Source organism: Sceloporus occidentalis, unplaced genomic scaffold (genome assembly GCF_023333645.1).
Source record: "Sceloporus occidentalis isolate IW3139 unplaced genomic scaffold, rSceOcc1.0.p SCAF_2, whole genome shotgun sequence".
In the NCBI taxonomy this organism is placed as follows: Eukaryota; Metazoa; Chordata; class Lepidosauria; order Squamata; family Phrynosomatidae; genus Sceloporus; species Sceloporus occidentalis.
The window spans coordinates 1,462,818-1,476,272 of NW_028316982.1; the positions used below are offsets into that span (position 1 = coordinate 1,462,818).

The 13,455-nt window shown below is 45.3% G+C and overlaps 1 protein-coding gene across 1 annotated transcript in view; it reads right to left on the minus strand.

Annotated features, from left to right (window-relative positions):
• The window catches only part of LOC149317848 (cytochrome P450 2J6-like), an 84,786-nt gene that overhangs the window by 62,079 nt on the left and 9,252 nt on the right, over positions 1-13,455 (minus strand). Inside the window, exon 3 of the mRNA XM_089508555.1 lies at positions 8,014-8,163. Coding sequence (XP_089364681.1) covers positions 8,014-8,163 — 150 coding nt within the window. The remainder of the gene's footprint in view (positions 1-8,013; positions 8,164-13,455) is intronic.

Sequence of the window (13,455 nt, forward strand, 5' to 3'; positions counted from 1 at the left end):
TTTGGAAATGTGGAGTTACTCATGGGTCAACATGTTGATAGCTTGATCCTAGATTTTTAAGTCACTCAGCAAGTCAGAGGTGGCCATACCCTTAACAGAGACAGCATTTAAGCAATGATGCATAGGATTTAAGGTATTGTATGCTGTGCACTGTGGCTGGTATCCCATCTTTACCACTACTTTGGAGCTTGGTTCTGTTCTTCCTTTTCAAGGGGTGGCCTAGAAGCCACTTCCTTCCATCTTGATCCAGTTCAGACGCAGAGGTGTACCTAGTATATTTGACACCTGGTGCAGATCATTTTTTAATTCTTGCCATGAGTCTGCGTTGACTTGAGGGCAGCTAACAACATTAGAAGAGCCTGTGCGTAATAAAATATTTTTATTGCATACATGAGGAATGTATGCACCACGTTTACACATAGTTCCTATGTTGCTGATCATCGCCACAACAACCCTGTAAGGTAAATTTGCTGGGAGACAGTGGTAGTCAAAGGTTATACGATAAATTGTAACCAAAGAGGGATGTGAATTTGTTTCTCTGGTCCATAACACACTGCAGAAATACAACGCACCCTTCCTTTATGCAGGGGATCCATTTCAGACCACCACCACACCAGCGTAAGGGACATTCTGCGAATGCTCGAGCCCCATTGAAACCCTTAAAGTGAACCAAGTTTGGCTACCTCTCCTGAAAAAAGGCAAAGTCAAGACTCAGCAAATGCAAATGAAAAACCACTGAGGGTCAGCGGTTTTCCCTGCAGACCATGATTAATAATTAAACAGACACAAATCCTCTTTGTGTATCCTCCCAGCCTGAGGCCTTGCCATTCAACAACAGAACAATACACAGATTCACATGCAGATCACTCCTCCCAACCCAGGGTCCCAACACAGGAGATGTGTGTGTGTGTGTGTGTGTGTGTGTACACCCCATTCTCTTCCATGCCAGCGTTCTCTGAAGATGCCAGCCGCAGATGCTGGCAAAACATCAGGAACAAATTCTTCTAGAACATGGCCACAGAGCTCACAAAACCCACCCAAAAACCTTTGTAGCTGTTTGATATTCCTACTTATGATTGTGACACCATCGCCATGGTCATAAATGCCCTGAAGACCACCTTAAAACCCATGCAACCTTACCAAGGAACAAAGGGACTCTCCAGGGAAGAGTTGGGAAGCTGACCTGGAATTACCTGAAACTCACGAACGGCAACAGTGCTGCCCACCTTGCTCCTGCCATACTTGGGCAGCTGCCACACAATTTCCCAACTCTGTTGTTCCTACTACTGAGATTCAGCCGCAGTTGCAATAGCAATGCTGGAGGAGGATGCCAGAGGAACCGCCCGCACCATAGAGCCTTGCCAGCCTTAGGGCCGAGGGTCCCGCACAGGGGGGCTCTGTCTTGGGTCCCTTGTGGTTTTCTCTTGCCAGAAATCAATACATAATAAATAAACCGATTTCCCGAGGCAGCCATCCTGAATTCCATCCAGTGTTGACCTGAGATCTTTTCTCATCGCAGACCAAGCCCCTCATTGACTCACAGAGGTGAGGGAGGTGGCTACAAGCCATTTCAAGTGAACATCTTCTTGAAGTAAATGGAGGAGTTGGCAACAGCAGCAGGGTAGGAGGCCTGCTAAAAGCATCACATACGGAGGATGGAAACCAATGTCTTGGGAGACAGAGAGATTGGGGGGCTAATTGCAACTGGCTTTGGAAGTCGGTATGTATGTATGTATGTATGTGGAGTATTTATGCCCCGCTCTTCAGCCACAAAGGCTCTCAGAGTGGCTTACCTTTTTTCCATTGGACATTTTCCTGCCCTCTGGCTTACAATCTAGTAAGAAACGATGCAAAAGGAGAAGGGAATGGCGGTGGGGAAGGGATCAAGTCCAGTGGTTCATTTCTCCTTCTGGGACCATGGCCATGGCAGATGGACTGGAGGAAGGGCTCCTCATCTTACTTAGGGCTAGGCCTGATGGATCTGGCCTGCCTTTCTCTCCCTCTGAGGCTGGATGATGGTGGATGGGTTTAAATATGGGACGCTCAGCTCCTAACAATTAAAAATGTAAAGTTTGTGAACACCAGTGTATGATGGGATCCCTATGTACATATGCTTATTACTTGTGGGTGTTGTTGTTGGTCTAGGTCTTTGGAAGACCAGGACTTGAATCCTTGTTCAGCCATGGAAATCCCTAGTGATCTTGGACAAGACACACTCTTCCAATCAAAGAGGAAGAAGGCATTGGCAAACCTCCTCTGAATAAAGGTGAGCAAGAAAATTCTAGGATAAAGTCACCATTAGTCAAGAGTCAACCTGAAGGTGCAGAACAGCACCAACAGCACACCTTCACCAAAATCCTATACCATTCTTGCATAATGTAAATCTATGGTCACCTGGATGGCCATCTGTCGGGTATGCTTTGATTTAGATTTCCTGCATGGCAGAGGGTTGGACTGGATGGCCTTTGCGGTCTCTTCCATCTCTATGATTCTGTGATTCTATGAATGAAACACGGTGTATGTGGGGGGGGGGGGGTTAATTACATTTAGGGGCTTTGGAAATGCAAATGGTCTCCTGGGGCTACACCTCTGTGAACACTGGAATAGCATAGGAAGAGCCTTCTGGATGAGAGAAAGGGGAAGCCACACATTGTCAGACACTCATTCTAGACTTTAGAAAAGCTGATCTCAGTAAACTTGGGGAAATACTGGCGGCGATCCCATGGTCAGGAACAGTAAAAGAGAAGGGAGTGCAGTGTCTTCCACTGTTGAACAGCTCTTACTGTAAGGAAGTCCCTCTTAATGCTGAGGAGGAATCTCTTCTCCAGGAGCAACTTGGAGTATCCAGACCGCAAAGCTACCCTAAATTCCCTCTTTACCTGGGCAAGCAGCAGTGATGCCAGGCAGGTGTTAAGACATGTCCTACTGTGCCACCCATCATCATGAGTCACTCTCTCTGAGACTGAAAACGACGTACACAGTGCCAAACACATGGCTGGGCACCCCATTGTGAACTCAGAAGGAGAGACGCATGCCAACGGTGGTGATGGTGAGTGGCACAGGAGGATCGATGTGTGAACAGCCACCTGGCATCATTGCACAGGGCTCCAGATTTTCTGTAAAATCCATTGTAAGGGTGATGCAATGTGGGTTTGATGCTCAACTGGCTGTACATCGTCAGGACAGTTTGCACCAGAATCAGGGACTGGGCTCTGCATTGTCTGGAATATGGAGGGAGCATGCGTTATCTGCGCCTTGCAAATGCAGCCCGAATCCAAACGTTTAGAGAAACTGTCCAGAATGCTGAATCCATTTAGGATCTCTGAACTGCTGCTTCCCAGACTTTGATCCTCTAGGTGTTTTAGCCTTCAGCCCCCAGAAGCCCCAGGAAGCTTGGCCAACAAGCGTGAATTCTGGGAGCTGAAATGCAAAACATCCCAAAGCCCAAGATTTAGGAACGACTGCCCTAAACAACTGGGAATAGTTTCTGTCAGTGCCTTGAATAGATTCTTTGAAGTTTAGACTGAAACCCAGAGCAGATTCACTATCCCACTGGTCTGGAGGCCATGGACTGCCACTAGGTAGTCCTAACGTTACGTTTTCTATCTTCTTCCTCACTCTCTCCTCTGATCTCCACCTCTTGCATCGCTGGGCCATTTCGGAGAATTTGCATTGGAGGAAGTTATGGTCCTCCATCTGAGGAGCCCTGGTGGGCATTGGTTCAATGCCTCTCCTGCAGTCACTTACAAACCACAAGGTTGTGAGTGCAATCCCAGCTCAGGGTTGACTCAGCCAAGCATCCTTTGGTGGTCACTAAAATGAGCTTACCCTTTGTAAACCACTTAAGGAGTGCTTAGGTGCACTGATAAGCGGTATGGAAATGCACTTGCTATTGCTATTCTAGGATTCGAAGTCTCCTCCAGCTCCTTGATGCTTTAATCGTATGATGGATCCAGCTGGCTGACCTTGACTCCTGATGTTTTTGCAAGAGATAGGATACACCAGGGAGTCCAGCCATCCTCTGCCATTCTTCCCCCGCAATAATTCTTGACATGAAGAATTAGTGCAAACCCAGCAATGAATGAAATAACCACTTTTTATAGTGGTAGGGATTTATTTAGCAATCACTTGTGTTGCAGATCTGTAGCAGGTTCTGTGTGCAGAGAGGTTCTATTAGAGCAGATTAAGCAAAGATGCATTGGCTTAGTGGTGAAGGCACCAATTCTGACAATTGGAAGACCAGAAAGCTGGCAGTTCGAGGCCCAAGTGCCACATGATGGGGGCTCTCCTGCCACTTCTCCCAGTTGGAATCGTTTTGAATTTGCTTATTTCATCAAAACCTGGAACGTGGAACAGCGCACACTTTGTAAGGATGGGGTGGCGTTGTTATTCTCACTACAGAGTTTTCCTTGAATGCTTTAACTCCTTCCGGCAGCTGGAACCGGAAGGCCCTCAGCAGACTGGTCAAGAAGATGAAGGTCTCAATCCTCGCCAGTTGCTCTCCTAGACACGCTCGAGCCCCTGCAACCGAAATACAAAGAAAAGCATGAAAATGAGCATACCTCGTCCAGCACGCAAAGGCCCAGTTCCATGCGGCAGAGACCCCATCTGTGGCTCGTGAAGGGACTTTCCCTTGTGTTCCTCTATTTCTTTCTTTGCTAAGGATACCAGCATCTCTGAGAAATCAAATGCGTTCTTGTGAGGCCCTGGAAGATGCTTCATGAGCCAAGGGACCACTTCGTAAAGCTATAGCAAAGACAAAAGCGAAACCCAGCCATTGGTAAAGAGGAGACTAGGAAAGGTCACACAGTTCACCAGTGAAAGTCTTTGTTTTAACACCTCGGTACCATCCTTGAAGGCTAGCCCACATTATTATTATTATTATTATTATTAGTTTTATTTATACCCCGCCTTTCCACAGGGATGTGATCAAGGCGGCTTACAACAGAATCTCAGAATACAAAGCAACAATGCACAGGGAAAACAGTACACAATACTATACAATGCCAACAATGCAGCAGCCCAGATGGAAGCAAGCGGGCGGGCGGGCGGCGTTTGTCATGTTTGTCCAGTATAAATCTAGACTTACATAGGCATTGTCTGCATGGGCAAAAAAACCTCATGCTCATCCCAACACTCTGCTTCCATGATGGACAGTGGCTTTTGGTGAAATATTGTGAGTTTTCCTAGTTAACCCAACTTTGCCCCAAAATTAGCAAAGAGAAGAAAAGCCCTGGCATTTCCCTGAAACCTGGTATTAGCATGGTGTTATGTGGCATGCAAACAGATGGATCAGGCCAAATTCGGGCTGAGCAGCTGTTTCCAAGCTAGGTGCCATAATATCCCCCTTCTCCATGCTGAGCAATATGGTGAAAGGGAATGGCAACACAAACAATGGCTGGGATTGCTTGGTGTCAGACATACTCTGCCAACCTAGCAGTTCAGAAGCATGCAAACAAAAATCGATATATAGGTACCACTTCAGTGGGAAGGTAATGGCAATAACAGCTTCATTTATATACCGCTTCTTACCACCTAAGCCAGCGGTTCCCAACTTTGTTGGGCGGCGACCCCCACTGGGGATGAAATTCCTGCTCATGGCCTCCCGGATTGGTTGGGAGGCTGGGAAGGGGCGGGACTTTCGGCCACCTACAAGCCCCAGCGTGCTTTGCAGCCAGAAGTCCCGCCCCTTCCCGGCCTCCCAAAAAGTAAGGGAGGCCGGCAAGGGAAAAGGGGTGGGACATTCGGACGCAAAGCCCGCTGGGGCTTGCAGTCGTGTCTGCTTCTCCCCGCGGTTGCCTGGCAGCCACGGGGAGAAGAGGAGGAGGCAGCCCCCCGTCCTTGCCTCTCCATGGGTGTCTGCACCCGTGGGAAGGAAGGGGGGAGGAGGAGTGGCCACCCGTCCTTTACTCCCTGTGGGTGTCTGCACTCGCGGGAAGGAAGGGAGGAGGAGGAGTGGCCACCCGTCCTTTACTCCCTGTGGGTGTCTGCACTCGCGGGAAGGAAGGGAGGAGGAGGAGTGGCCCCGTCCGTTCCTCCCCGCAGGTGCAGACACCCGCGGGAAGGGAGGGAGAGGAAGGGTCCCCCGTCCCTTCCTCCCTGTGGGTGTCTGCACCCGCGGGAAAGAAGGGAGAGGAGGAGGAGGGTCCCCGTCCCTTCCTCCCTCTGGGTGCCTGCACCCACGGGAAGGAAGGAAGAGGATGAGGTGCCCCCTGTCCCTTCCTCCTCACGGGTGGCTGTACCCGTGGGAAGGAAGGGAGAGGAGGAGTGGCCACCCGTCCTTTACTCCCTGTGGGTGTCTGCACCCGTGGGAAGGAAGGGAGGAGGAGGAGCGGCCCTCCGTCCGTTCCTCCCCGCGGGTGCAGACACCTGCGGGAACGGAGGGAGAGGAGGAGGAGGGTCCCCATCCCTTCCTCCCTCTGGGTGTCTGCACCCGCAGGAAGGAAAGGAGAGGATGAGGCGCCCCCCATCCCTTCCTCCTCACAGGTGGCTGTACCCACGGGAAGGAAGGGAGAGGAGGAGGAGGGGACCCTCATCCCTTCCTCCCTGCGGGTAGCTGTACCCGCGGGAAGGAAGGGAAAGGAGGAGGAGGGTCCCCGTCTCTTCCTCCCTCTGGGTGTCTGCACCCGCGGGAAGGAAGGGAGAGGATGAGGCACCCTCCCGTCCCTTCCTCCCCACACGTAGCTGCACCTGCAGGAAAGAAAGCAGAGGAGGGGGAGGGGCCCCCTGTCCCTTCCTACCCGCGGGTGTCTGCACCCACGGAAAGGAAGGGAGAGTATCAGGCGCCCCCGTCCCGTTCCTTCCTCCCCGTGGGTGTCTGCACCTGCAGGAAAGAAGGGAGAGGATGAGGCACCCCCCCATCCCTTCCTCCCCGCGGGTGGCTGCACCCGTGGGAAAGAAGGCAAAGGAGGGGCCCCCCGTCCCTTCCTACCCACGGGTGTCTGCACCCGCCGGACAGAAGGGAGAGGATGAGGCACCTTCCTCCCCGCGCGTAGCTGCACCCGCGGGAAAGAAAGCAGGGGAGGAGGAGGGGTTCCCCATCCTGTCCTTTCCTTCCCGTGGGTGTCTGCACCTGTGAGAAGGAAGGGAGAGGATGAGGCACCCTCCCATCCCTTCCTCCCCGTAGGTGGATCTTCTCCTGAAGATCTGAGGGCTCTAGGTAGGTCATATGGGGAGTCTTTCAAATAGTCTGGACCTAAGCCATATAGGGCTTTATAGGTCATAACCAGCCCTTTCTAGAAATCAGACTTCATCTTCAAATGTGGCATTTCTTTTGTAGAGAATGCAAACATTAACCAAACATTTCCTAAAGGTCCAGAGCATAGAAAAGGTTGGGAACCACTGCTTTAAGGTGTTCATTGTGTTCATTGTGGGAGTGTGTTTAGTGTAGCATGACTCTTCTAACCAGATAGTAATTGTGAGAAACTGTCTAGGCTGTGAGATAAGAACTGGCTATGTCTGAGGATGGATTTATACTTATTTCTTTCATAATTCTTGTGTATAGAGCCTTTGTGAGCTCTATTTAACTTAATGGGAAAGAAAAAGCTTACTTACCGCTTGAGGGAAGCTTCCCATATAATCTGCGGTATGCTCAAGGCCTGCAAATAATTTCTAGAAGGTTTCATCTTCAAGAGAAAACCAGTGTCCAAAAGTCACATTGGAGACCGAATTTGTGATGGCGGCTGAAGGATCACACGGTTGTCCTGCAAATGAAGTTCTATTAATATACGAATTAAAGTGTTACTAGCGGGAGTTGTCTTCCTTTCGGAGAAGAGAAAGGATTCAGGGCTTTATCATGCCAGCCTGCTCTCTGCCACAATCGCGCCAGTTTAAGAATGGAGGCATACTGACTTCGCCTCATTTCTTATCATACTTTGATTCACAATGGCGCTTTGCCAATTTGATTACTGTTGCATTACAAATCAACAATCCCTTTCCAAAGAGCAGAAGAGACTGCAGAAAGATTTCTGTGGGCCGAGACACATGCCAGCACCAGCACCTCATGCTACATACCTTTTTCACGTGCAAAAATCTCCACAAGTTGTCGGGCTTCCTCTTCTATTTGGTTCTCCATGCCTTTCTTTCCCAGCCCCAGTTTCCGCATAGTAACCAGCCCAAACCGTCTTTGCTGTTTCCATATGTGACCATTAGAAAGTATAATACCTGACGGAGTAAGGAATGGATAAGAAGCTGTTACAGACAGCCTTCTGCATCCATGGGTTCTTTATCCGTGGATTCAACCATTCCTGCTTTGAAAATATTCAAATCATGTCTTCCGGTGGTATGGCGGCGCCTTGATCACCTCCGAAGAGAGACTCCGGAGGAGAGATCACGGTTCCGCGGCGACAGAGGCGGTGGGGTAAGGTACCACCGACCTGAAAGTGTCCCCCCGATAAAGGGGAAGCAGAGGGGCTCACCAAGATCCAGTGTTCTGTTTGGGCTTTTTGTTGTCCGCCTCTAGTTTAGAGTGCGGGACGAAGGAACGGAACGGACAGTGAGCAACCACGGCTGCGGGGAGCAGGCACAAGCCACGGCTTGTGCTGGATGCAACGCCACCACTTTTTTAAACTGTCTGAATTGTTAACAGTGTGGTAGATATTGGAACTACCAATTAAAAGCTATCAAGCAGCTGCAACCCCTGCCTTTAGATCCGCGACAGAGAAAGACAGGAGCGACACTAAGCTTTAAAGTGTTAAAATTAAACAAAAGGATTTTCTTTCCTGTTTGTTTGTTTGCTTCTCTCTCTTTTTTTTTTGGATGCTGCTATTTGAAGAAATACGGCACCAGGGTGACCGAACTAAAGGATTAAGACACTGCGTGGTTTGTTAACACTGCGGAGAAGTTTGGATTGTTATTTTTGCTTTACTTCTCCCACTCTTTATCTCTGAGAAGACCCGCGGATTAGGGGCTTCTTTCTGGCCGGAGACCTTGGTACTACCCTACCCAATTTGAGGGGCAGGGATAGTCCCCTCTCTTTTTCCTTTTCCCTTGGAGTTGGAAGGGGACTGTGGAGAAAATGGTAGGACTGAGAAATAAACTGAAACGTCCTCTTGGCAACCTGCTTTGGCTGCTTTGTTAACACACCAACCGGTTGTGAGGGAAGAGGTTAACTTTGGGGACTGCAATTAAGCCTCACAGCTGAGCAAAAAGAGGAGAGACCTGGAGACGCCAAGCCCAGCTGCAGTGAATAATCTGAAGGCTGACTGATAAGGCCCATTTGGTTGCTATTGAAGAGTGGAGGAGACGGAGAGAAGGACGCTGAGAGGGAAAGAAAGCAAATCTCTATCTCCCATCTTCCTTTTATTATTTTCTCTTCCTGCGTTTTTTCCTTCTCTTTCTTCTTTTCCTCTCTCTCCCCCCCTCCCTTCTCCATATTAGATCAGTTGTTGACCCGACTTAATTGTTTCTTTACCCTGAAAGCCATAACTGTTCCAGTGATCCGCAGCCCTCCCTTTTTTTTTCTTTCTTTCTCTTCTTTTCCTTCTCTCTCTCTCGTTCTTCACTTGTGCTCTCTGTATGAACTGAAGGACCTGAAAGATACATTGTACTCTCTCAAGTGATCTGTAAGTGTAATGTAACTGATTTGGGAAGCTAAATTAGACACTTTATAGCAATATTTCTAAACTGTACTAGAAACTTGCCATTAATATCCACTACTAATTTTTACCAATTCTCTGCACTGCTCAAACAAATAAAGGATTTAGGTGCCAGAACTTAAGAGAAAGGGGAATTAAAGGGCAAAGCTTTTTAAATTATATCTTCTTATATCTTTTTGTATCTCCCACTGACTTGTGGAACTTCTTCTTGTTAAGCAAAAATGCCCTCTGAGATTCAGAGCTGTTAGAACATAATAGTGATTTATAGCATTTTTTTCTTTCTCTTACGCATTCTCCACTGAAGCTTACTTGAAATTTGTGTATAGTACACTCTAGCTGGAAATCTGAAAGATACACTGTAATATCGAACATCCTGTAAGTGTATCACTAATTATTGTAAACTCAAAGTGGGAGACTGCATAGAATTTAGATAGTAAGAAATACTGTTAAGACTTTACTTTGGTTCCCCCCCCCCCTGCAAAAATAGATAAGAGATTGAACTATAAGAACTCAGAACTAATCCTGGGTAAAATTGCTTTTTTTCCCCTTTCCTTTTCCTTTTTCTTTTTCTCTTGAGACCTAAATGCAGAACCATACCAACTTGTAAAGGTTAGACTCTACCAGTATCCTCTGTGTAGTAAAACTACACCTTTTCCCATTGAATTTCACGAAGAGTGAGTGTTTCAACTTGAAGAGTAAATCAAGTAATTTGCAAGTTTTACTGAATAAAAGACAATAATCTGTCAACCCATTTGAGCTATATTGGATAAAAGATAACGGTTTGGTTAATTTACCTTTGTAAAATAAGTTTGATTCTTGGCTTATTATACCTCTAAGTTAAAAGATAAAAAACAAGTGCCACAATCCTGTTATACTCAACTATTAAAAAGTTATTTTTCCACCAATTTAACCTCTTTTCCCCTTGTCTAAAGATGATGATGACAAGGAAGAATGCAGCGTCGAACCCAAACCAACAAGGAAATGTAAGGAGATCATCAGCTGAATCGCTACTGAAACCCCCTGAACGCAATGATGCACTAATTGAAGAAATGAGGAGATTGCAGCAAGAAACGAGCAAAGAGATTCAAGCCTCAAAAGACGAAGTAAAAACCGAATTAAAGGCGGAGATTAAGCATTTAAATGCAAGACTGGATCAAATAGAGAATGAATTTAATTCAATTAATGGAAAGATTAAAGACTTAAAGATTGAAGTACAATCGATAGAAGAGAAAGCTGATCGAGCAGAAAGAGCTACGATTTTGAAAATCCTGACCAAACAAAGAGAAAATTGCCTAAAATTGAGAGGCCTCAAAGAAAATGTGAATGAAAACCTTTATACCTTGTTATGCCCAATATTAGCCAATTTCATAAATGAGCCAGAGGAGCAGTTTCCTTGGGAAATCGACTGAGCCTACAGAATAAGCTCCAGAGTGGCCAAGCTAAAGAATTTACCGAGAGACGTAATTGTATACTTTGTGAGAAAACAGACAAGAGATCTGGTCCTAAACCAAAGCTATGAAACAAAATTGATGGTGGAGGGCCAAGAAATAATTATTTTGAAAGACATACCAAGCCAAATATTGAAGAGGCATAGAGAGTACAGGTGTCTGACAGATGTCCTTGATCAGCACAAAATTCCCTTCAGATGGGAAGAGGTAGAGGGCCTTTTGGTTACATGGAAACAGAAGAAAACAAGACTGAACTCTGTTGAAAAGGCTAAACTATTCCTAAAAGGCTTGAAGGTAGACTTGGAGGGGGGGGGAGAAGGAAGGAGAGGACGACGGGGGAGGGAGCAAGGAACAGTAGTCTGATCTGAGAAGATAAGAAATAGTCTTCCCTAAGTGAAATTACTTTTCTGTTGATTCTGTTCTCTTTCCCTCTCAAATAAGCTGTATTAAATCTAATAAAATCGGGTATTGCTCTGTATAACAGATTTGAATTTAAATAAAACTGATTACACTTTTTAACTCTTATTAACGAAAGTAGTTGTGGTCCTTTTTATTGTGCTAGTTTAGGAAATCAACCTCTCTAGAAATGAAAATACTGTCACTAAATGTAAAAGGTTTGAACTCCCCTCAGAAGAGAAAAAAGGTATTCCTCTTTTTGGAGAGAAATAAAGCAGATATCACATGTCTACAGGAAACACGTATTAAATCGAAAGATGTAAGATTGTTAAAAAACCCAAAAATTGGTAAAGAATATTCTTCAGTTTTTGGAAAAAGCAAAAGAGGAGTTACCTTGTATTTCAGTGACAGTGTTGAATCTAAATTTCTATTTGCAGACTCTAATGGATACTATGTGGGAGTGGAAGTTACTTGGCGGGAAAAATTTTTTTGATTATAGGCATATACGGTCCCCAAGAAAGAAAAGGATCTTTTTATGCGAAACTGCATAGGGAGTTATCAAACCATGACCATGAAAACATTGTAATGATAGGAGATTTTAATGGTGTAATTAACCCTAGGATGGATAGAAAATCTGACAAAAAAATTAGGCAAGACCAGGGTAGACTCCCCAAAAATTTTTTTGAATTAATAGAGGACCTATCTTTAATAGATGTATGGCAGCACTTATATAACGAGGAAAAGAACTTTACATTCTACTCAGATAGGCATGAATCGTTAGCAAGGATCGATCTATGCTTGGTATCAAATACCTTGGTTCAGGAAATTATGAGCATGGAGACTCTCAACAGAACCATCTCAGATCACAATCCCCTTTTGATTGATTTTAGAGAAATAAAGAAAACTAAAAATTGGCTATTAAATGAAGACTTACTTAAGGATAGAGAAATAGTTGAAAAAGGTAAAGAATGGTTAAAGTTTTTCTTTAAGGTAAATCTAAATGGTGAGGTCAAAACTAGCATGGTATGGGATGCCTGTAAGGCACCTATGAGAGGTTTTTTCACCCAGCAAAACACAATTTGGTGGAAACGTAAGAAAGCTATGAGAAATAAATTGAATAACTCGCTGAAAGATAAAGAAAAAGAACTAAAGAAATGTCCAAGAAACAAACTTATACAGAAAGAGATTAAAATCATACAGAAACAACTAGATGTTGAAATGACCCTAGAACTGGAAAAAAGACTAAAATTAGCAAAACAGAAAAACTATGAACACGCCAACAAAACGGGAAAATGGCTGGCTTTCCAATTAAGAAGAATCAGAGAGAAAAAAGTAATTACAAAAATAAAAAAAGGGAAATCAACACTTACCCAACAAGAAGACATCAAAAGGGAATTCCAAAACTTCTTTGCAGACCTGTATAAAGAAAAAACAGTTGAATTAGACGAAATAGAAAAACATTTGGACACTGTAAAACCTCAAACTACTGAGGAAAAATGGAAGCAAGAAATAAATAGGTTAATTACGGTGAAAGAAGTCCGGGAGGCAATTGCAAATGCAAAGAATGGAAAGGCACCAGGTAATGATGGCCTCCCGATTTCCTTTTACAAGACGTTTATTGAAGAAGTTGCCCCCCCTCTACAACAAGCAATGAATGAGGCTCTAGAAGAAAACATACCAAACTCTTGGAAAGAAGCGGATATTTCTATAATACCAAAGGAAGGTAAAGACCCTGAATGCCCTAACAACTATAGACCAATATCACTCTTAAACAACGATTACAAATTACTAGCCGCTATCCTATCTAAAAGACTAAAAAATTGTTTGGCGGAGACAATTGGGGAGGAGCAAAGAGGATTTCTACCAACAAGGCAAATCAGAGATAATACAAGATTGATAATTGATATTATTGAATATTATGAGAAACATAACGAAAAAAAGATGGGTCTACTCTTTATAGATTTTGAAAAAGCTTTCGACTTGGTTAATTGGAAATTTTTATTGGCATTACTAAA